Source organism: Prinia subflava, chromosome 5 (assembly GCF_021018805.1).
Source record: "Prinia subflava isolate CZ2003 ecotype Zambia chromosome 5, Cam_Psub_1.2, whole genome shotgun sequence".
Taxonomy (NCBI): domain Eukaryota; kingdom Metazoa; phylum Chordata; class Aves; order Passeriformes; family Cisticolidae; genus Prinia; species Prinia subflava.
In genome coordinates this window covers 6,453,833-6,476,575 of record NC_086251.1, presented here as the reverse complement: position 1 = coordinate 6,476,575, position 22,743 = coordinate 6,453,833, and the positions used below count along the sequence as shown (strand labels likewise).

Below are 22,743 nucleotides of genomic sequence, written 5' to 3'. Positions count from 1 at the left end.
CAGACTCTTTGTACATCGGCCCTTGGTGATTGCTTTTGTTTTTCCCCAGGTTAAGGAACATTCGCTACGGCTTCAACACGATTCTCGTGATCCTGATCTGGCGTATCTTCATCGCAAGGTCACAAATGGCAAGAAACATCTGGTACTTTGTGGTTAGTCTGTGCTACAAGTTCCTCTCCTACTTCAGAGCCTCCAGTACAATGAGATACTGAGGAAGAGAATTTAGCATTAGGACATCTATGCATATGGTGGTCTAACTGCACAAACCCTGTAACATGTAGTCATCTCACGTTTCGTGAAGCATAATTTCATTTTTAATTGAAGTGCGAAATAACCGGTCTGGTATTTGTAACGTTAGCTGTGTATCTTCCTGGAAATGGAGCAAAGAAAAAGGCAAGTGCCACACTGAATTGGCTTAGAAAAGCTTTTAGATAACTTTAACTCTTTGACCTGGAGAAGACATATTAGACCACTGACCAACATAACTGTGCAATTCGGAACGTGTTTGATTGGAATCTGCCTTAACCTGATTTTTTTTCTATTAAGTTTTATTCCACATTGAGCAAGATAAATATTGGCATAGTAGATAGTAGTTGCTGTAGACTTATTTATTGGAAATTCTTCTAAATTAAAAGGGTTTTGCAAGTTGCAAAAGTGTACAAGTGACTCTGGATCTCCTGAAATAAAATAATTGAGAAGTTTTGTAATTTGTCATTAGGTTTTGCCACTTCTTCCCTTCCCCTCAAAGTAGGGATGCAATGATGGTGCCTCCTTTGCTTTAAAAGAAATTTAAAAATGAACCAACCTTCCTTACTTACTGAAAGGCCTTTTGTATATCTGGGCTTCAGAATGCACTTTTGTGATTCGGTTCTGTGCTTGAACCTGACTGTGTCCAACTTGCATTTGTGTCGGCATGAACAATTTGCTACTCTGAAAGCAGAATTGATCCTTGCATTGAGCAGATAAAAGGAGGTGTTACCCAGAGAGGGGTAAATAAAGTCATTGACTGTCTTCTTTTCAATGATTTTTTTGTTGTTGTTGAGCACACAGAGCCAGCACTTCTGTCTGCAAAGGGTAAATGTAATGAAAATGAATTTATTATGCTTGGTTGCTATTTATATTGCTGGTAGTAGTAGCTGGACAAACTGTAGACTTTCTTTAAGAGTTACACCTGTTTTCCAGTTGTAAGCAATCTTAGCAAATACTTCAAGAGTTAATGATTTTTTTTTTAAATCTCTGAGCTGTTAAATTTGATGCATGGACAACTCCAATGTACAGGCACACTTTCTCATCCCTGTTCTAGTAAAACCTCATTTCACTGGGCAAGCAGAGTAACATGCACCTTGCTCCAAAATGAATAGATGTTAACAGTTCTTCCAGCTATCTTTTAACTTAAATTATTAAGTTTAAACCTGAAGAAATCTGGGGGTTTTTCTGCATGTTACTTTGTTTCAGTAGGGAAGGCATTTGTGAAAATGGCAAGTTGTTAGAAAAGACTGAATGCTTGTTTCTTTAATCCAAGGCAATACATGAAGATCCCTTTAAATTTTGGTTGCACAGATTTGAGAGCACTGTAGTGTTCCTCTAATTCATGCACTGACCAGCACCCTTGCCCAGTGTTTGTTCATTCAAATCAGTTTATACTGATCAATTTGTTCTTGAATCTGCCTGGAAAGGCAAATAATGACTTAATTACACAAGAACTACATTATACTTGCCCTTGGTAATTTTTTGTCCTATTGAAATAAATTTGTAAAGAACTTATTTTGCTATTCTTCTAAAAACTTTTACTTTAAAGAGAACACCTTTCCTGCAGGTGTATATCTCATTTTGAAAATGTAATGGCTTCCTTGTTGAAGCTAAATATTCTGTAGTAAGTAGTGAAGCTGTAATTTCTTTTTAAAATTACTGGTGTATATATAAAGCTAGTGATGAAAAGCCTAAATGGTCTAGGACCACACCTTGTGTGAGAGATCTCTGACTGTGGCTGAAATCAATTAAGGCTTCTGTGCTTGGAGATGTTACACTTTACCAGATACAGTAGGTATATGACATTTTTAGCTGCCTCCCCAAGTATCTCACTAGACCTGAAAGTATGCTTAAGCATTCCTGAATTATAGATTTTATTTAGAGGGGCCTCCTGTCCAGTGACACCCCTTGTCCCATGTTGGCACGTGGCTGAGGTTTGCTAAAGATAAGTACATCATACTCTGAAAGTTATTCTGTGAAACAATCCCCTTAGCAATTTGGGTTGTTTCTGACTATAAACATAATATATGAACATTATAACATGATACTTCTAACGTTGATTTGTTAATACTGAGATAAACTATGAAGCCAATGCACCAATTACTTCTGATCCAAGTCAATGCTTAGAAATTTAGTCTTTCTGGATAAATAACAAAGAGAGGGATTACTTAAAGCCTAAGCTTATTGAACCTCTACATTAAACACTTGCCAATTTAGAAACCCATTTTTTCCCCTCTTGGGAGACTGTTGTTCTGTGCCCTGATGGTATTTTACACCAATTCATCAGTCATTCTGTTGACCTGACAGTAGATTCAGTATCACATTTATTCTGCTGGTCTTGGCACTTGCTGTGGTCAGTCTGGGAAATTCTGCCTGGAACTGTTGGGTTTATTCCCTGTGGGAGCCCTGTCCTCCTGCAGTTCTTCACACCAGTGACTGCACATGAATAAAGGATGTTGGTCAGAAATAGACTGGAACTGGATTTTGGTCCACCAAGGCAGACTCAGTGTTTTGACTGGCAAGTTACAGGAGGGGTATCAGCTGGTGAATAGGAAGAGGAACAGACTGAAACACCCTTATCACTGAACTGTTACTGGTATTTAAATTGGGGACCAGGAAAAAAATTACATTTTCCTGTAATGTTTTTCTCTGCTGTAGGAACAGACGTTTGGAAACAAATGCTACATCTGTGAGCTTTTATAAGACATAAACAGAAATATTGGGTGCCTTTGTTTGTAAACCAAAAATAAACAAATCCCTTGAAAGTGTTACAGTGTTCATTGTATTTTTTTATGTTGTTTAGTGTCACTTGTGGAAAATACCTGGATAATTTAAATGTCATCTTAATATACATGAACGTGCTCTTTTCCTTTGTGAGAAACTGTGAAAATCAAGTTATTGACTAATGTGCATTTTAAAAAAAGCAAAAAAGAAAAACTTCAATCACAAACCAAAACATAGACCCCAGGAAACCCACCAAAACCTCAGAATCTGAATCTTCATGAGCTGAAACCAGAACACAGGGTGAGGTATCCTTGGTCACGGTGACTTTTTTGTGTGTAATTGTCATTGCTTGCTAATTTGTACTATTAGTTTCAAGTTTATTTAAATAGTATGGACCAATCTGCATTTTCATATGGATTATAAAAGGTATTATGGTTTTGCAGAAGCTTTAAGATTAACATTTCAAGCAACTGCAGTTATTTTTGGCATCTGCATTTCATGGTGAGGGAGGGAAAGGTAGCATTAAGTAAGTGCATCACCAAAATGCTGTGGGTTTTTGGGTTTTAACCTTTATGTCTTGGAATATTCTGTTTTCACAGATTCCTCCTATTTTCTGTCAAGAATACAATCCTAAAGATCTGCAAGCTGTGGTTTGGGGTCTGCCAGCTTTAAGCTTAGCCCTTCCTTTAAGACTAAAAAACCCAACCGAGATGGTTTTTATTGGTCTGAAATTCAAACTTGGAAGCAAAGAGCAAAAAGGTTTTCAGATGCTGTCCCGTGTTTTGTGCTGTTGAACATTTTGCCCTTTCTTCATAGTGGAATATTAAATCCCATGTTTGTTGAGAAGGAAAAAACAGATTTTGTAAAGGTAACTTAGATTGAGAAGCACCGAGCTGGGAGGTATTTGTACCCATTTCCCAGCCTGTTGAGCAGACCTGAAAACAGAAATGAAGAAAAGCCACCAAAGAATCCCTGCTCTGAGGAAATGTGTTTAGGTGTATTTTTGTTTGTCAATCTCTTTGTGCTGAAGCCTGTGCAGTTTTTGTGTGTGTTTGAGTAAATCTCCAGAAACAGTGGCGCTGATGGGAATTGTCAGCTCCTATTTTCAAGACGAGCTGTGCCATCATAAATTGAGAAGTGCAGGTTGAGGGGTCTCACCACTTTCAGTTCCAGGTCTCCTTCCTCTCTTGTGGAGCACTGCTCAGCCCCTCAGGCAGCTCTGGCCTCCTTCCTGCCTGCAGAGCTCTTGGAGTTAAAGGTTGTGTAACCGAGCTGCTGCTCTGCCATCTCGAACTAAATTTAACCCCGCTTCCACTTCCAAGATATTTATAAATGCTTTTCTCCTTCGTGTTATCTCAGTGCTTCTCTTCGGCGCAGGAGCTTTGGCTTTCCCCGCTCCACAGCTATTGTGACTCACTGATAGGTAATTAGTAATTATGCAACTGTCTCTTCTGGGATGTGGAACAATGACAGCTCTGAGCAGCTTTTATTCCTGCTACCGGAAGCGGGAGGAACCGTGACTAATTGGTGAAAGCACAAGTTCCAACACATTAATGCACTGGGATGCTCAGAGCCCTAGGTAGGGTGAATGGGACTTCTAAAATTCTTGATTCATTTACAGCCATTAACCTCAAGTGTTGGGATTGTTACCATAAGCCTTTAATGTCATTCTAATTGAACTGTTATACCTTTGAGGATTGTGATTCTGTAGCTACTCTCACTTTTGGAAAATTCATGGAGAAGCAAGGCCTCTTTTGCCTCTAATGAGCATATGGAAAAAAGGAAACTTGCCGTAGATCCTTAGAAGTTAAAAAAATTAAAACCACCACTTGGCTACAATGTTCTGGGGTGTAGAATGAGCATTAAATCTTAAATTGCCCTTACTCCTTATGACAGGAGTTTCTGCTGTGTCCTTTGTGCAGAAACAGCAGTCCAGCCCACCAGCAGCAGAAAGGGGCTGTGCTATTCTTGTTTTCATTAACAAACATCAGATTTGCCACCTCAGTGAAAAGGATTCAGTACCTAGACAGGATTAACTTTTGTGTGGCAGCCTTAATCCACATTCAAGTGGCATCATGTAATTGAATTATTTTTGTCTTTATGAAACTCAGTCGCTCATCCTTTCTTCCTTCATTCCTGATGAAATTATCCCAGAACTGGATGTCCAGGACACAAATAGTTATGCTTGCTGTTTTAGGCACCTACTTGGGTGGAATTCAAGAATCTAAAGCTAGGGAACTTGATTTCCTCTAGTAGTATACAGCTTTCTCAGTATGATTCAGAATCATAAGGCAAATGCTTAAAATAAGCAGAGACTTTGCAAAAGCAGTCACATTGTGGGGTGGGAAAGAGAGACCTGTGGAAACAAAAGGAAATGGTTGAATTAAGGGAGAAGGAGGCTGAATCTGGCTAATATTTGTTCTCATGTATTCTCCAACTGTGAAATCACTTTTACTTTGAGAGAGACTGGTTGGGTTCTTGTTTGCCTCCATCTTTCAAATCCATCTTACCCTTCCTGTTTCATAAAGGCTCTCCTAATTTAGGTCAGAAACCTGCTATTTGTTGCATGATATACACAGCTTGTAGGTTCAGAATCTTGTGCCTAGTAACTAGGGGAAGGATTCAAGTGAACTTGAGGGCAGCTCTAATATAGGACTCACAATAATTACCTTTTTCCTCTGTGTTGCTTTGCAACAGTTCCCATGTTCTTGGCAGCTTCCACGTTCCAGCTTGGGTTCCATGTGCCCTTGCTGAAGAAGCTTTTTTAAAAAGGAAGACCTGAGCTCTGAATTTAAATATGCTGCAGTAAGTTCTGGTACTGGAGCATTTTGTGGAGTGTTAGATTGCACTGAGCAAACTAACTCTTCAAAACTCTCGCCTCCTTTGTTTTCCTTCCCCACCCCAGGTGCTGCCACTGGTGCCTCTGCTCTTGCCACCCACTCAGCTGACTTGAGACACAAAGGTTGGAGGCTCTCAGCTGCAAAAACTTCATTAATGCCAGGCACTGTGGGAAAAATGCCACTTTAGAGTTTTAATACTATTAAATTCTACTTCTTGGAAACAAATGAAAGGCTTCTAATTTGCCTGGGCCACCACATGCATTTTTAAGGTTATTTAGTAAGCAGAGCATGTTTCACCACTTTTCAATCCAGGTGTGTGGTTTTAAGTCACAGCTAATCTCTCCTTGTCAGTGACACCTGTGGTTTTCCTCTGATAAATATTTGATTTGGAAATGAAAGCACACAAGGTAACTCCCACTCTTTGCCACTCTAATTGAAAACCAAGTCTATCCATTTTTAATAGGAATGTGCTGCACTTAGCCCAGCCAGTCACCTTCTGGCTAGATCAGCTGCTGCTTTGCTGCTTCCTGCATTCCCTGTGGTTTCTGCATTTCAGGGCCAGTGGGTGCTTAGCACCTGTGTAGGAGTTCAAAGAGCAGGAAATGGGACTCAGAATTCTCTGGGACATTGAGTGGCTGAAGATATTGCAGGGAATTCTACTCCAATAGTATCCTGTGAAGGCTTTTTTTTATAGCAGTCCTCTGGTTAGAGAGACAGAACAGTTTCATGTTTTCAAATGTTAAGTGATCTCTGTTTTATCAGTCTCTGCTATGACTGTAGGGAAAATACTGATAGGAGTTAATCTGTTGATAGAAAATATTAGTTATGTCTGAATTAATGAACTAAAGTATTTTTAATATGGCTTGGTAAGAAGAAAAATGCTCTGAAAACTCAGAGACTCAGAATATGGAAGCAGTTGCTGCTTTTTCTTTAAAGGTTGCCCTAACACCTATCAAATATCTTCTAATTAGAAATGAACTTTTTTTTAACCAAGTGCAAAAACATCTGCCAGTTCTCCTTGGCACTTCTTTTTTTTCTTTGTTTCAGACTCTTGTCACTTTAGTCATTCTGGTGGAAACTTGGAGGTTTTGTTTCCTGTCTTGTTGAAATGTTCTTATCCTGGGAGCCAGCAGTGATCAGGGTTGCTGTCATGGAAGCTGAATGAACAATTTGGAAAAAGATTCTCATTTCACTTGTGGGAGCTTTGCAGGTGCCTGGCATGCAGGTTGAGCAATGAACCTTTTTATGGCAGGCATCTTTTGGGGTTAAGCTGGCAGTGTGGTGGCATGGTAGGATAACCTGGCTGAAAGAGCCATCTCCTCTGGCACTTCAGAGGCAGAAAAACACCCGAAGTGGAAAGCCAGTGTCACCTGCACACTCCCAGTAACACCCTGCATAATCCTGAGAGGCTGTTCTCACCACACTGAAATGTTCTTTGCATTTGCTGTCACAGAGCTATTAAAACATGACAAGTGAAGATGATGCCTTGCATCACGAGGGATGATTCTAATCTTTAAAGCATGAAATTTTCATCCAGGTCATCTTTCTCTTAATTCCTCTTCCCACCTATGCCACATTGGCCGGCTCCTATGTTGAGATCACCTGGTTATTTTTAGAAATCCAAGTGGGAGAGTTTAGGACAGGTAATTATTAGCATGTGGTGCTGCCAAAAGACACAGGTGTTGCACAGGGAATGCCTGGGGCTTCAGAGCAGAACAGGGAGTTCAGCTGTGCCTCAAGTGATGCTGAAAGAATGGGCTGAAACTGAGGGTGTCTCCTGGTTCATTCCTGGGGTTCTGAGAGCTGATGGCTGCTCAGTCACCCTTCTAGAAACTGGTTCCCTGCAGCAGTTCCACAGGATCCCTGAGGAAGTCAGACACAGGTGGAGGTGGACACAGAATGCAGGTGGGAGATGGGAGGAACCATTTCAGCCTTACTGCAGAAGTTACTGCTTGAGATTTGTCTAAAGCCTTCTGCCCTGCTGCCTTCTGATAGCAAGAAATAATTGTGCTTAAAAAGAACAGGTAAGTGATAAAAAAAGTGTCTGATTTTATACATGTGGGTTAAACAAAACTTGTAGGGCTTGTTGGTAGTTGTTTGCACCTGGCTGAAAGAAGAGTGGAAAATGAAAAGTTAAAAGGGAAGGTAGATGATGACTCACTGCTCTTAAAATCTTTCTACTGCTGTCCTTTTCTTTTGGGTGGAAATTGTAACTGCCTTAGAGATCGTGTTTGGGGAGTAAATACTTTACTAAGTTATTGCAAACACTGGTTTTTGTTCCTGCAGGAATTGATTTTAGTTAACTGTAAAATTGCTGCAGGGTGATGTCTCAGGCTGGTGAATTCTGTTCTGCCAAGATGAATTATCTGAGGGAAGAGGAAAGGTACAAAGGCTGTAAGTGAAATTTGATTGTGTTGCAGGTTTTGAGCAACAGACTCCTGGCCACTGTCTGGGATGTCTTTGGGCTAAAATAATTTAAATACACATGATGTGAATTGGTAGGCTCTGCTTGGATTTCACTGCACTAACATTTTGAGCTGTGTTATTAAGCTGACTAGAAAAGCGATATTCAGTATTCTGAAGAAGTGACATGCAATTACCCCTGATATGCACTCAGACTGTAACATTATCAGAGCAGATTTTCTGACACTGCTGTTCTTTCACTTCTTTTTCTTTGGAGAGGAATGACTGAGGATTAGTTGTTTGTTGGGAACTGAGATCCAGAGCCCAGGTCACTCTTACCTGGTAATTAACTTCTTAAGCAGAGTCTTGCCTCAGGGGACTGTTTGTAAGTGGTGCCTGGAACCAGTATTGTGCTTTAAAAGTACTTGAGTAAATAATCTATACAGGCAATACTTTTAAAATTCACTGAAGTTTGATACTTTGCAGACTACATGCCACATGGTGATATTTAGCCAGGCTGAACTGTATGAAAATTAAACATTTTCTATCTCATTATTAAGTAGCACAATAAATGATAGTGCCAACTTTCCAAATAAAAACCATCCCCTCTGAATGACACGATTTTCTCTTTTTTGGGTGTAAGTTCTGCCAGCAAATACGTGTACACACACAAATATGTGAGTGGCTTTCCAGTGGCTTTGTGGCAAAAGCTTAAATGTTGCAGTGCAAGGTGGACAAGAGGATTTCCACTGCTCCAAGGAGCCGGCAGGTTTGTCATCTCCATTTCACCCTTACAGGTGGATTGAATGTACTTTGGAGCCTTAAGTCCTGGGCTTGTTTAGTTACTAACAGAGAGCGTGTGTTGTCAGTAAGTTCTGCTCCAGGACACTTGACTTGTGAATAGAAAGGAGTAGTAAGGAGTGTGAAAAATCAAAAACTGTGCCATGAGAGCTATTTTTGTGGCTGCATTAAGAGGTGTGGGCTGTAGTTTGTTCCCTGTTGGGGTTGGAAGTTTGACAATTGAAAAATGAACTTGCTGAGAGACAGTGTCAGAGCTTAAAAGTGCTCTTGAGCAGGTAGCAAGAAATGGAGAGGTGAAAGTAAGAGCAGGTTCAGTTCCATTGCATGAAAGGCACTTTCCTCCTGCCAGTTAATGACAGCAGCCTGGGACCTTCGAACTGCACACATTTGAGGGGATTAAAAAAAACCCAAACCTTTCAGTTTTCCTACAGCTCTGTAGGAGCTGTGTTCTAGAGTTAATTTTTAAAGCCAGCTGGAATGCAGAGCTAAGCAGTGGTCGAGGGAATGTGCTGGTACCCTGTTAATAACAATATTGCAGATGCTGTTGCTCTGGTGTGGGTTTGTTTTTTTTTTTTTGGAGTGACAACTCATTTGAAAAGGGAGGATGAGCCAGAAGAGGAGGTTTCCCCACGGGGCTGTTGTTGCAGGCAGACCTTTGGGTAAGCAGAGAGTGCTGGTGGTTGGTGACTGCTGCCTGCTCTGCTCCTGAAAACTGAACTTGCACATTTTGATGGGTAAGGGGAATGTTCTGATTAAAGAGAAGTTTCCTGAAAGGAAAAAAGTGTCTAAACAGCCAAACCACCCAGCTCAGATGGATTTGAGGTCGGCCAATTGAAGCTACACAGCAGTAGATGATTTAATTTAAACTTTAATTCTAAAAGCAGCACTTTTTTCATCAAGAATCATAAGCTCTCTGTAGGAGAGAATTTTGCACGAGTGAAGTCTGCGCTGCTTGCTGGGATGTTTGGGTGCCAACAGCAATCAAATTATGGCAAAATGGGGCTTCCTCTGGGCTCATTGGCTTGGCCAAAAAGTCAGGATCATTAACCCTCAGCTGAACTTCTCATAACTCCTCTGTAGCTCCTTAGATGGAGTTGTACATACTGAAGTTTTTGAGTGTCCAGAGAGTCAAAAATATGTGTAAAATATGCAACAGAGGAGCAGCATCTCAGGGGTTCTGAATTGATTTGTTTGTTTGTTTATCTTGTTTTGAATTATTTCAGCCTTTCTGCTATTCTGACCTTTGCAGTGGCCACTCATGCAAGGCTAATTGATACGAAATCCTGGTTTTGTTTATTTAATTGTATCACTTAATAATAGAATCTTGTACTGGGGATTTCAGAGTGAGGAATGAATGAGTATAACTTAAAAAAAAAAACCAAGTTTAAGAAGTTTTAAGCCAAAGTGCACCCAAAATCTTTAGTCGAGGTTTTTCCACTTTTGTTAAGTCTGGACAGTTGCTCTGTGTGTGTCAATTTTATATTTAACTCCATCTGGGCAGGAGAACCTTGGCTGGACAGAGCCTCACAAGTGACAAAAGCTGTGAAAGCCCAGAAAAATCAGGCAGTAACCAGAATCTCCTTGTGCCCAGTGGTGAATTCTGGCCCGTGGGAGAGGCTTTGGGGCACTGCAGCCTGAGCACACCTTGTGAGTAACCCTTCCTTCCTCGTGTGCTTCTCTCCCATTCCTTCCTCGTGTGCTTCTCTCCCATTCCTTCCTCGTGTGCTTCTCTCCCATTCCTTCCTCATGTGCTTCTCTCCCATTCCTTCCTCGTGTGCTTCTCTCCCATTCCTTCCTCATGTGCTTCTCTCCCATTCCTTCCTCGTGTGCTTCTCTCCCATTCCTTCCTCATGTGCTTCTCTCCCATTCCTTCCTCGTGTGCTTCTCTCCCATTCCTTCCTCGTGTGCTTCTCTCCTGCCTGCAGCAAAGAAAATATAGGAGACTGCTTGAATCATTAACTCCTCACAGTCCTAATTCCAGCATCCTTCCTGCAGGCTGAGAGAGGGTCTGAAGCTGCAGGAACCTTTTGCTTTGCTTTCCTGCTGCCTGGGAGTAGTTCAGATTGCCAAAGACTCTCCTTAGCCCACAGAGGATCTCTAACATTGCAGGTAGAAATATTGGAGTGTGGCTTATCTGGTTTTCTTGGTGATTTTGTGTAATTTTTTTTTCCTGGTAGGTTACTCTGGAGGTAAAGGTGTGCCTCACTGAAGTTTGCTGTGCTGTTTTCCTATCCTACCCCATTTCCACTTGTCCACGTCAAACACAGAGATACCAACTCAAGCTTTCTGTGCTGAGGCTATTATTATTATTTTTAATAATAATAATAATATTAATATTATTATTAATATTATCATTACTTTTTGTTGGCATTAAAAGATACCAAAACCTACAGTTTACCCCGACCCTTGCTCTAGAGAAAGCAGAGTTCCTAAAGCATGAATCAGTGATGGAAGCCCATACAAATTACATTAGAGCAAGGACCAGTGCAGAAAGTGGTGTGTGCTAATTCAATGTGAACCAGCACAGAGTGCCACAGAACCACAGCATTCTGCAGTATTTGTGGCCTGCAGCTCTGAGGGCTTGACACGGCACTTTCCCACATAAAAAGGTTTGCATTGTGCACAAAGTTGTGAAAGAAACGCTGCTATTCACGGTGTTTCAGCTGGGTTTTCTTTTTTTTTTTTTTCTGCAGGGAGTTAGTATTTGCTGTCTACTTTGTTGTGTGGCTGGTGGGGTTTTTTTTTTGCTTTATTTAATTTTTCAGGACTGGCCAAAGCTCTTGCACCATCAGCACAGCGCTGCTCACAACCCTGTGGCAAACCCCCACGGCCGTGAGGTTTGCACTGAATTTGTAGGTGGTTTAATTGAATTGTTTACATCAAATTAAGAGCAAAGCTTGTCCAGTTTAAATAAACACTGTGTCTGGCTTGATTGAATTCACGTGTCTTTGAACCAGGAATAAAGGTGGTGACCAGTCTCGTGCCACAATGTCAGAAATGAGCGACCTCAGCAGAGAGGGCTGGCACTAAAACCTGCCTGCCTCCCTTAGGAGGACTCCACTGCAGTTGTTTCATACAGAATTCAGTGGTTTTAGCTGCTGCTGCTGGTGTGAATGTCCCACATCTGCTGAGGAAAGGCAGAAGCCTTCCTGTCCTGGAGCCTGGTGTGGTTTCTGTGGTGCTCTGTGACGTGGTCAGAGGCCTCCAGCTCTTGGCTGAATTGCTCAAGAGGCTCCACCAGTGGCACCCTTCAGTTTTCCACCCTCTGCAGTTTCACATCAGCCCTGGAACTCCTTTAAATCCATTTTCTTGCGCTTTTAAGACTCTTCTGCTGTCTTGACTCTGCTTCACAGCTTGCATGATCATGTTACTTACAAACAAACAAAGGGGGTTTGAGGTGCTTTTGTACATTTGGCTTTTCTGCTTTCACTCTTTTTGCCTCTTCCCTTCCCAATTGTTCTTTCAAAGGTTTCAGTCATGTTTGCACATTCAAAGTACTGGGTATTTTTTAAGGCAGAGCTTTCATTTCCTCCTCATTATTTACAACTACACCAACCATTGCAGGAACAAGGAATCCCCTTAATTTCAAGACAAAAGTTTTCTACTTCCCCTCTCCCCTCCTGCTGTGGTATTTACTGTAGATACATCTGTTCCCTAAAGGAATAAAACAGAGTTTCACTGCTGGTAATACCTGAGCCTTGAGTCTCCTGTGGCTGCAGGTATTGCAGGTGGCTGCAGTGGTGAGCAGGAGTCTGGTTATGGAAGTGAAAAAACAGGAATATGAATCCAGCTGCAGAATTCTGAGCTGTCCAAAGCTTAAACCCAGATGACTTTGTGTCAGTGCATGTGCTGGTGCCAGGGTGAATCCTGCTCAGGTTTGCTGTGGGGCAGGAAGGCTTTGCAAATTCCTGCCCCTTGGACCCTCAGTGACCACAAAATGGGCAAAACCAGGCAAAAACTCTGCAGCGAGAGCTGTGCTGGCTGTGTGTCACTGGTGTGCATCGTGTGGTTCCTCACTGTGGTTAGAGAACTCTGCAGATTTCTCAGTTCTCCTTAAGCTTTCTCTGCAACCATGAAAACAGAATGAAATTAATTTCTCCAGAGCCTTGAAAGGATCGTGAGCCAAACCTTTTGATGTGGCTTTAAACACCTCCCTGTGTCTGAATGAGTTTTGTCTTGCAGTACAGAGGGAAAACAATTCCTGCTGATTTTTCCTGCTGCTTGGCTGCTACCAAACCAAGGGATGGGATGTTAATAACCCACCCGGGTGCAGAGCTGGTGCTGATCTGCCCTCTGATGGATGTTCTGGGACAGAACAACGCTCCTGCCTTTGCCAGGGCAGGTGGCTGTGGGTGTATCCCTCAGCATCCCACTGGCAGGATGAATGTCAGTGCAGGGGATCCTGCTGCTGGCTGTATTTTAATGGAAAATGAAGGGAATACCCCATCCTTGTCCATTTATCCTGTTTGGCCTGGAATGGCTTGCTCTCTGTGCTTGGGCTGCCTTCGCTTCCCACACTCTCACATTGCTCTGGGAGTGTCAGGAGCAGAAGACAGAGTTCTGATTTTAACTTTTCTGCAGTTCCCCCCTCTGTCTTTCTTGTTCTCTGTGTCTCCATTTCCAGGTTTAAAAGTGGGAGCTGTTTATCTTGCTGTCTTGTACAAACCCAAACCCACTCCCTTGATTTCAGGCTGGAAATACCCCAAACTTAAAGAGTTTAAATCCACCTTTCTACAGTTTTGGGACAACATAAATAGCTTGATGAGGATGCTGCTTCTTCACTCTTCTCTCCTCCTTTCTGGCTTGATCTCCCAGTAACTGAGGGCTACGAGCCTGCTCTTGATTGCACTTGATTGTAGGTCCTGAAAATCTGTGATTTAGCCATGGAGACCGAGGCTGGAAGGGAGCAAACAGACCCTGGGCCAGTTTCCTGTAACAGGGAACCTGGTCTCACTTGGCTGATCAAGAGCAAACACATGCATTGCTCCTGGACTTCCTTCTCCTGGACTTTGAAGCCAGTTTGAGAGGTCATTCATCTCTTCCCACTCCTTGGACTCAGCTCCATCTCCTGGCAAGGCAGAGGGACCCACTGTGAAACAGGCTGTGCAGGGACCCCTGGAGCCACCTGCAGTTCTCTCCTTTCATCTCCTGTTCTTGATGTGATGTGCAGTGCAGACAGGACTGGCAGCAGAGCCAGGCTGATGTGATATATTTTTATTTTAATCATGTTTCTGAAAAAATCTGCAAGGATTCACCTCACTGCTGCCTGCCTGAGAGGGTGTATTTATGTATTTTGAGCATATTCTGTAAGCACTGTAAATCTTTACCCATGTTAAAAGCAGGCATTGAGATGTATTCACTGTGCTCTCCAAAAAAAAAACAGGTGATGCACTGGATTTATTATTTTTTATTTCTGTTTACCTTGAGGAGCTGCCACTGTGCTATTAAGGCTTGGCATTTCACAGAGTATTCCTGAGGGGAATTAGCTGGGAGTTAAATGACCAATTTGCTTCTGACTGTTGCTGATTTGCTGAATCCACATGCCAAATCTTAGCTGAAAATCATTAGTATTGATCTGTGCTTGCAAAGCTTTTTGAGATATTCAGGTCAAATACTTAAGCTAAGCACAGTTTTTTGTTCCCTCTCTCTTCCTTCGTTTGTCCTTTCCCAATTAATCAGTTTAAGGCTGAACTCCATCCAAGGGAAGCTTTGGCTGATGCCTCAAGGCACGGTGCTCTCCATAGCCTGCAGTATTGCTGCATTTGTTGACATTGTTCACCTGGTTTGGTTTGGGTCTTGTTTGCTTTGAAAGGTCAAATTTCTGTCCAGGAGCAGACTCGGCTGCAAAAGAAAAATTGCTCATCACAGGTGTAAGGAACCGAGCCCGTATCTGTAATTCTCATGTATTGGAAAATGGAAAAATGGGGCTGCAGTGAAGAGTGGGGAAAGGCCAGCAGGTGCTGTTTCTTTTAATTCTTGGTTACCAGTTACTTTTGGCTGCTGCATCAACTATTGGGCAGGATGAAAAAGTGCATTCTGTGTTAAAATTCCACTCCTTTTTTTTGTTTGTTTGTTTTGCACAGGGGATTCAAATAGGTCTTGGTGCATATCCAAAGTCCTGAGTTAAAGACCAAACAGTGGGAAACAGTGTCTGGGGGGTTTCTTAGGGTTATTATTACCCCAGGTGCTCCTTTGAACACTCTTGCCACTGTGCACTTTGCTGGGGAATTTAGGAGGGTGTGGAGAGCTGAAGAGAAAACACTATCAAAAGCCAACCTTTCAGTTTTACTGCTCCCTCTGGGTCCCTGCCTGAGCTAATTGGAGGCAATAAGACACAGCTCAGTGTCTCTCTGAGGCCAGAACCCTCAGCCCTTTCAGTGTTGGGGTGGGCTGTGAGGGAGGAAGTGTACTGATGATGAGCAGTATCAATATTCTTTGCTTTCCTTGGTCTTAAACTGATTTGGATGTGTGCATGATAACTTTTTAATGGCCTCACAGCAAGGAGCAGCTGTGCACATTTCTACAGCACGGAGCACACTTTGATTTACGTTTCATCCTCCCAGTGCACAGCAAAAGAAGGGACAGCCCAGGCTGACTGGCATTGATTAATGCCATTATTTTGGGGTCAGCAGGAGCAGGCTCTGCCTGCTAAAACACTGTTTGGGACAGTCAGTGATTTAATGGCTTTGTTTCTCTTAGTTACAAAGGTTTTGGACACAGAGCCAGCTCTGTACTGAGATTCAGATTTGACCTTTGCCTGTGGCCAGGAATGATGATGGCAGAGCTGCAGTTTCAGGGACAAGAGCAGCTCCCTGGTGTGTGTCTGGCTGCACAGAGGATAAAGGAAACTTATAGCTTCAGGAGAGCTACAAATAGGTAGCAGAAGAGGAGAACACAGAATAAGAGGATGAGAAAGCCTCCCCTGGTGTTCTGCCATCCCAGGTACGGTGCAGAAGGTGCCCCTGAGTGCTTTTGCTGTTTGACCTTCTTGGTGCTGCACAGAAAGTGATGCCTCTCTGGGAGAAATTGGAATGTGCTGATTGTTTTCCATCTGTCCACGGGCAGGATGTTTCCATTCCATACCAGTGGCAGCATCCCTTACGACCATGGAGATTGTTTATTCTTGTTTTTATGCCATCCTGTTGTGGAGGAGTGCAGGGCTCTGCTGCACACAGACCCCATGGTTTGGGGGTCTGGAGGGTTTGTTTTGTCCCTGCAAAATACAAATGCATCCCTGAAAGAAAGCAGCTTTCAAAAGATTTTGATTAGAGCTGGAATCATGTTGGTGGTACAGGTTTCAGAAGTTGCAAAAACAGAGATTTCCTCAGGACTAGTAGGAAAACTGCAATCATAATAAATCCTGCATCTATAACAGAAAAAAAAATCAGCTGCACCTCAAAGTTTCTAGGACAGGGTTTATATTCAGTTCTTATAAAACTGCATATTCAGAATAAAAGCTGGGGTTTGTTATCCTTTGACTGGCAGGGGAAAGAATGAAAAACTAGAATTGAACAAACACATAAAATATTGCTGGGCTGGTCACTGATGGTGGATTGGGGAGATTCTATTTCCATGTGTAGACCTGCCTGGGTAAGTGTTGCTAGCAAAGCATGCCATGGTAAATTCATTTTGCCTCAAAAAAAAAAAAGTTTCAGAGAGAAATTCAGTATCTTACAGCAAAGATTTCAGTGATGGTGTGTAGAAGACTCATGCTCTTTTAAATCTGGGAAATTCATGAGTGGAAGTCAGTGCTTTGTGGCTGGATTAATGTGTAACTTCCCCCTCAATGAGTTGGTGTTGCCCTGCAGGGCAGGGTTTGGGTCTGGATTTCCCTCCCCGTGTCACAAACTCTCGGTGCCTTCACTCAGCCCCAGGATGTGCCTTTCCCCCAGGGAGCTGCAGCTGCTGGGGCTGCTCTCTTACAGAGCCCTGCGCTGTGCCAGCTGCTCCTCAGAAAGGGAGGAGGGAAATTTTCCATCTTTGTCACCAGTTTTAGGTCCTGGGGGTTCTGCTCTAAGGCAGTGGCAAGCTTGGGAGGCAGTGCTGAAATCAAGAAACTGCACTGGTTTCACCCTCTAAGTTATCTATAGGGAAGTTTTCTTTCCATGGGTAATTCTTACAAACTTTTGCCTGATTCCTTGATGATTCAGAACAAGTAATGTTAAATGTGATTGATGATTAAATAAATAAAATTAAATACTTCCAAATTTGCAGCAAGGTCATGATTTATCATGATACCCATGGGGCACAAACAGAACACAGCAGATCCTCCCTTCCCTTGTATTATATCTTCAAATCCAGACTATCCTTTTTTTGGAATAATTAATGATAGCAATTGTTCCTGCTTCCTTCATGAAGATTTATTAATTTATAGAAAGCAAGAATGGAAACCAGCAGCCTGTAAAGCAGTCAGGAATCTCTTGGGATTACAAATTGCAAAGCAGAGGAGCTTTTAGAATTTGTCAAAACACAGAAAATAAGAGTTTAGTATAGCATTAATTTTAAAAAATAACATCTCTTTTAAACTAACCTTGCATAGGAGGATAAAATTATTCAATGCTGAAAGAAAGAGAAAAGAAATTATTTTGTGAATCTGATTTTTCTCATTTATTTATTTAGTTATTCCCATTTGCCAAGTACCAAATTCTTTCTGACAAAACATAAATCAATTTTTTAAAAAAAAATTTTGTCCCCGTTTTCTCTTTTCCCTGTCCTTGTGTCTTTGCACAAGGGACAAAAGGTGTGTGGAGTGATAATTAGGGAAGAATGGGGAAAAAAATCAGATAAATGAACAGGCTCACTTCCATAGAAAGCCTTTCTTATTTAAAAGCTGGTGTAAGTAGCATTGTGTCAGCAGCATTGTGTCACTGTAATTTTTTGCACCAGCCATTCTAATCCTGAGGTAACAGCAACTCCCTTTTTTGTAGATGTTGGACTCACTTGGTTGGAGAATCCCACATTTCCCAGAAAATTTGGAGTGTTGTCCCTCCATCCTTTGAATGCACCCTCCTATCTGCCAGAACAACAAAATGATCCATGGTTATGCATGGTATGTTTTTCACAATGGAGAGTTTACCAGAGTTTGTAGCAAAATCCATTAGAAATGTGTTTTCAGTGAGTTTTCATTGAAGGTTTCATCTTTAAGGAAAAAAAATTAAATTGTGACCAATGTTGGATTTAGGAGGTGCAGCAGAAAGAATTCTTCTTTTACAATCTGCTGCTGGGCAGAACTGGTGGCTTTGGTTCTGCCTTTCTTAAAATAGAACCAAATGAATAATTATCACTGCAGCTAATTATTTCTATGAATATTTTCCTTTGGGAACACATAAAGATTATCAGCTTCACTTAGCCAGGGTAGATGATGATAACAGTGAGTTAGGAAGTAAATTTGTCATAGTTACAGATGTTCTGGAGAGATCCAGAACACTGTTGTTGGTCACCAAAGTCTGTTGTGTATTGTGCATTTTGACTCTCTTTGTCAAAAGCATTTTCAGCACAAATGCTGGGTATAAAGAGATTTCTGAAATTGATAATGAAACAGTGATTTAATTCCAAAATTGTTCCAAAACTTGCTTGAAGGAGAACATCTGCACATGTTTTTCTTAGCTCAGTTTAGCTTTAGCCTGGGCAGTTTGTATTAGGAATGATGAGATCTGTTTCCTGACATGGCAGAGACACTGAATTTTGCACTAGGCCCTGTCTTCCAATTCTCTGTTACCAAAACAGAAGTAAAACTTGAATCCAGACTGAATCCTTCCTTCTTTTCCCCCTTTTCCCTCTGAATCTCTCACCCCAATTCAGCAACCCAAATCCAAGGGATGCCAAGCATCCTTGATTTGCAGTGCTTCCAAAATTCCCAACCTTCTGCTCACGTTCACAGCCTGAGTACCTCAGGGACTTGGCATTTATTACACGTGTGTTGCTTTTCTCCAGACCCCAAGGCAGAGCCCAGGGGAGAACAGTAAGGTTTAGGATCTCTTAGGGATCTCAGGGATTCTGAGAATGCCATGGAGTGTTGGTGCTGGGAATGTGTGACTGCTCAGAGAGCACCTGGCTGTGCTCTCCTGTCCTTCCCCAAAGGCAACCAGAGCAGACAAGGAGATTTTCTTTATTGGGAGTGTCTTCTGTAAATGCTGCAGGTTTCCCTGAGGAGAAGGCAAAGGCGTTTCTGTGGAGGCACCCGTGTTTCTGCTCAGGGGTGGTCACAGCAGCTCACTGCACCCTGGACACGTATGGATGGGGTATTTCAGGAGCAGGCTGCAGAAAACATGGGTTGGAAATGTGTGTGTGCTGCAGCATCTCTTACAGTGCTGCTCCTTTATTTCTAATCATTTTTCTCCCTGTTTTAACAGAAAGGGAGGAAAAAAACCCTTTGAACATCTCAAAATAATAAGTGAACTTATAGAGATTGGCAAAGATGGATTTTGGAAGTCTATTTAAAAAAAAAAAATCACGTGAAGCAGAATATAAAGTTTATACTCATAGCTTTTGTGTTCCTTTGCTGCACACCTGGTCTGGTACCAGGAGCCCTAAGGCAGGATTCACTGTGATTTTATGTTTGTTTTTTTTTAATAAACTCAGGATCCTAGAGAAATGACCTTATTTATTCTGCACTTTTCTGTGTCCAAATCTTCCCCCCCCCTTCAAAAAGCAATGTGGCTAAACCCTTGTAAACACAGTAAGAGGCCCTGGTTCCTTAGTGGACCACAACACCTTGGTCAGGTCTGCTGCGAAAAGGATTTTTCTCCTCACTCCTCCTCATCTCCCAAATCCTGCTACAGGGTTTACCCAGCTCTTGCTGACTGCACATCTTAAATGCTCTAAAATCTAGGATGAAAAGTATTGGGTACCAGAAGTAACAACTTCTCTGTTTAAAAGAAACTCCATTCTTCCCTTTCTCGTTGGAGGTTGCGTAGCTGAACTGGAGTTTTTCTGTTTCACAGGAACCTACAGCAATCCTTGCATGTCACTGCAGGAGAGCACGACTTGGGGCTCAGGGAGAGCAGTGAGCAGACCCAGCCTGTCAAATCTGTCACTCAGGTTTGACCCCAGGACTCCAGGGAAGTGGGACATTGCCCTTCTGAAGCTGCATGGCACCTTCAACCTCAGCAAGGCCAGAGGTAGCTGTGATCTTTCTCTCCATGAAGAAAAAGTTATGGTTCTTTGCATGCAGAAGATAAATTGTCAATGTGAGATTAACTTGACAAATTCCACAAAAATAACAACTTTATTTTTGTTGTTAAAAAACCCTCCAACACCTATAAAGGAAGCCTTTTGTAATTGTTCTTTCAAATACTTACCAATAAAATCCGTGCTCCTGTGTGGCAGGTTCCTCAGTTTTGCCAGCATGTCTTCCTCACCCAGGTGAAAAGTTGGAAGCAGGATATATCTGCACTGCTTGTGGCTGGAGTCATTTAAAGGAAAGGTAAGCCACTCACATTTTTTTTTTTTTTTCCTGAAACTAAGAGCTTGATTGCACAGGTCAGAGCCAGAGCAAAAGTAACCTTCAACTGGCCTTAAGGATTGTAATCTCAAAATGGGATTTTTTTCCATGCCTACCCGTGAGTTACCTCAAAAGGGTAATCATAAAATTTAGACCTGCATTTGAATTTTGAAGCACTTTGGAATTTTTTCAAGTAAAGGTGCTTATATACAAAAACCCCTGGCTGTTTGCCAAAACATGCTTGTAACCATAACACGGCTCTGAGCAGGTTTCCAGCTGATTTTTGTGGTGTGTTAACAGTGGCATTGTTTACCTTTCAGCTTTCCTCATGAGCACTGGTTTGTGTTTGAGCTGGACTGCTCCCTCAGGTGCTGTATGAAGTCCATCTCCCACATCCTAAAGAGCAGAGAGTGTTCCAGAGCAGTGTCAGCTTTAAAGAAACCCACCCGAGGTGAGACCACGACGCGTGCTGGATTTCAGAGGGAGGGAGAGACCAGCTGAACACAGGGCCCTGTGTGCTTGGGAGGGTTTCACACAGCTCTGTGTGCCAGAGTAAACAAATCCTCTGCAAACTGGCAGCTTTGGATGGATGGATGGATTCTTTCAGCAGTTCCCTATGGGGCAATACACTTAATGATGCGATTGCACATTAATTATTGTCTGCGTGGCAGGACAAGTTCCCCAGAGCAGTTTTGCAGTGTACCCCAGTGCCATAATGCTTGGGGTCTTCTAACTCCAGAACACTTGATAAATCAATTAATGGTGGAAAGATCCTGAGGATGAAAGTAGAAAGAATTGGATCACAGGAAGCAAAGGAAGTGGGATAAAGGTTAAGTGATTGTTCCTCACTCCTTTTGCATGGGCTCCAGCACGTCAGAGATGTGCTGGTGAGGGAATTAATCTGTCTCTCTCCTTCTTGACAATCCTGACTAAACACCCTAAAAGCACACGTGTCTTCACAGCTCTTTTAAAAATGACTCTCCCTTGTGTTGCAGGTTTTTAGGAAGGCACAGAAGGGACCTCCATGAACTCTTTAAGGCTTGCTCAGCTGTACAAGCTCTGGCTCCTGGGATTTTGCTTGGCGTTTTTTCCAGGGAGATTCTGGAGTTGCCCTTCTGTGTCAAGGCAAGGACGGGGCCTGGACCCTCTCTGGTGTCACCTCCTGGGGGATGGGATGTGAGTAAGGAACGAGAAGAAGGAACATCACAACAGAGGATCCCCAGGAATATCCACAGACCTCGGCGTGGTGCTATCCTGGCTTCAGGAGAACGTGAGTGCTGTAACCAAATCTCCACAGTAATTCGTCCCTGGCTTGTGACAAACCCTCTGTCTCAGAGCATTTTATTGAATTTTATCTTTTTTTCAGGATACAGCACTTATATGATTTCCTGTCAAAGCACTGCAGCATTTCACAATCCTTGAAGTGTGTGGTAGTGACTGGCAGTTGTCAAAAACCAAATTGAGAGCATTGTAAATGTTTCTCTTCCACTTCTCTTCTTCTCTTCCACTTTGCCTCCTACTCGGAGTCTTCCTTCTTTTCTTTTTTTTTTTTTTTTTTTAAGAATGATCCTTTCATGCAGCTAGCCAGTTAGCATGTTTATTGGATTTTTTTTATTTACTTTTTAGTGGAAATTCAGCTGTTGAAAGTATCAGAGATTCCATGTGCACTTCTTTAAGTCATCTGTCATTTTTCTCAACTAAAGCACGTTGGATCAGACATCTGACAACAGGGAGACAAGTCATGCTCAGAAGTGCTTTTGTTCACTCTTCCCAAAAGTCCACGAATTCCCTTTTTGCTGGGGAACGGGGTGTGACCACCAGGAACCTCTGCCAAAGCCATGGAGCTGGAGATACAAATGGCAGGGGTGAACTTTGCTGGGAGTAGTAAGAAACTGAATTGGTACGTTCTTCTAGTTTGGGATAATCTTGTTAAAGGGTCTTGGAGACTATGTTAAATCTTACACAGAGAACTGAAAAACTGAGGGAGGGTTATTTAAGAGGTTTAGTCACTGAGAGGAAAAAAAATTGGGAGGGGAAAAATAAAATTTCCTGTTAGAAACCACCTTCAACTGGTGATTCAAAAGAATTCCCATAATGTGTCAGAGAAAAATGAAAGGGGTTTAGCTTCTGAAAAAGTGCTGCTCAGACTGAATAGTGGCCTGCCAAAGGATGGCTCATTCTGGCAGGGGCTACTCCAGAACTGTTTATTCCAACATCAGCATTGCCTGAAGTTGCAGTTTTGTTTTGATTCCAAGCCCCAGTTTATTGTGGACATTGTGTCCC

At 42.2% G+C, this 22,743-nt stretch overlaps 2 protein-coding genes and 1 long non-coding RNA gene across 4 annotated transcripts in view; 2 read left to right on the top strand and 1 right to left on the bottom strand.

Moving 5' to 3' along the window:
- FAR1 (fatty acyl-CoA reductase 1) overlaps positions 1–3,017 on the top strand; it is a 33,745-nt gene extending 30,728 nt beyond the window's left edge. For both annotated transcript variants that reach the window (XM_063397888.1, XM_063397889.1), the window contains exon 12: positions 50–3,017. In XM_063397888.1, the coding sequence (XP_063253958.1) occupies positions 50–212 (163 nt within the window). In that variant the 3' untranslated portion in view covers positions 213–3,017. The remainder of the gene's footprint in view (positions 1–49) is intronic.
- A 4,557-nt stretch (positions 3,018–7,574) lies between these two features.
- LOC134550939 (olfactory receptor 5B21-like) overlaps positions 7,575–22,743 on the top strand; it is a 31,841-nt gene continuing 16,672 nt past the window's right edge. The window contains 7 exon segments of the mRNA XM_063397886.1: positions 7,575–7,837; positions 10,519–10,664; positions 19,961–20,137; positions 20,346–20,442; positions 20,781–20,911; positions 21,555–21,730; positions 22,087–22,360. The gene's annotated coding sequence lies outside the window, so the exon portion shown is untranslated.
- Positions 15,685–20,907, bottom strand: LOC134550941 (uncharacterized). Its single transcript, XR_010080490.1, has 4 exons — positions 20,318–20,907; positions 17,958–18,030; positions 17,548–17,576; positions 15,685–16,230 (listed from the first exon to the last, which is right to left on the bottom strand). It is a non-coding gene; the product is annotated as an uncharacterized LOC134550941 (long non-coding RNA).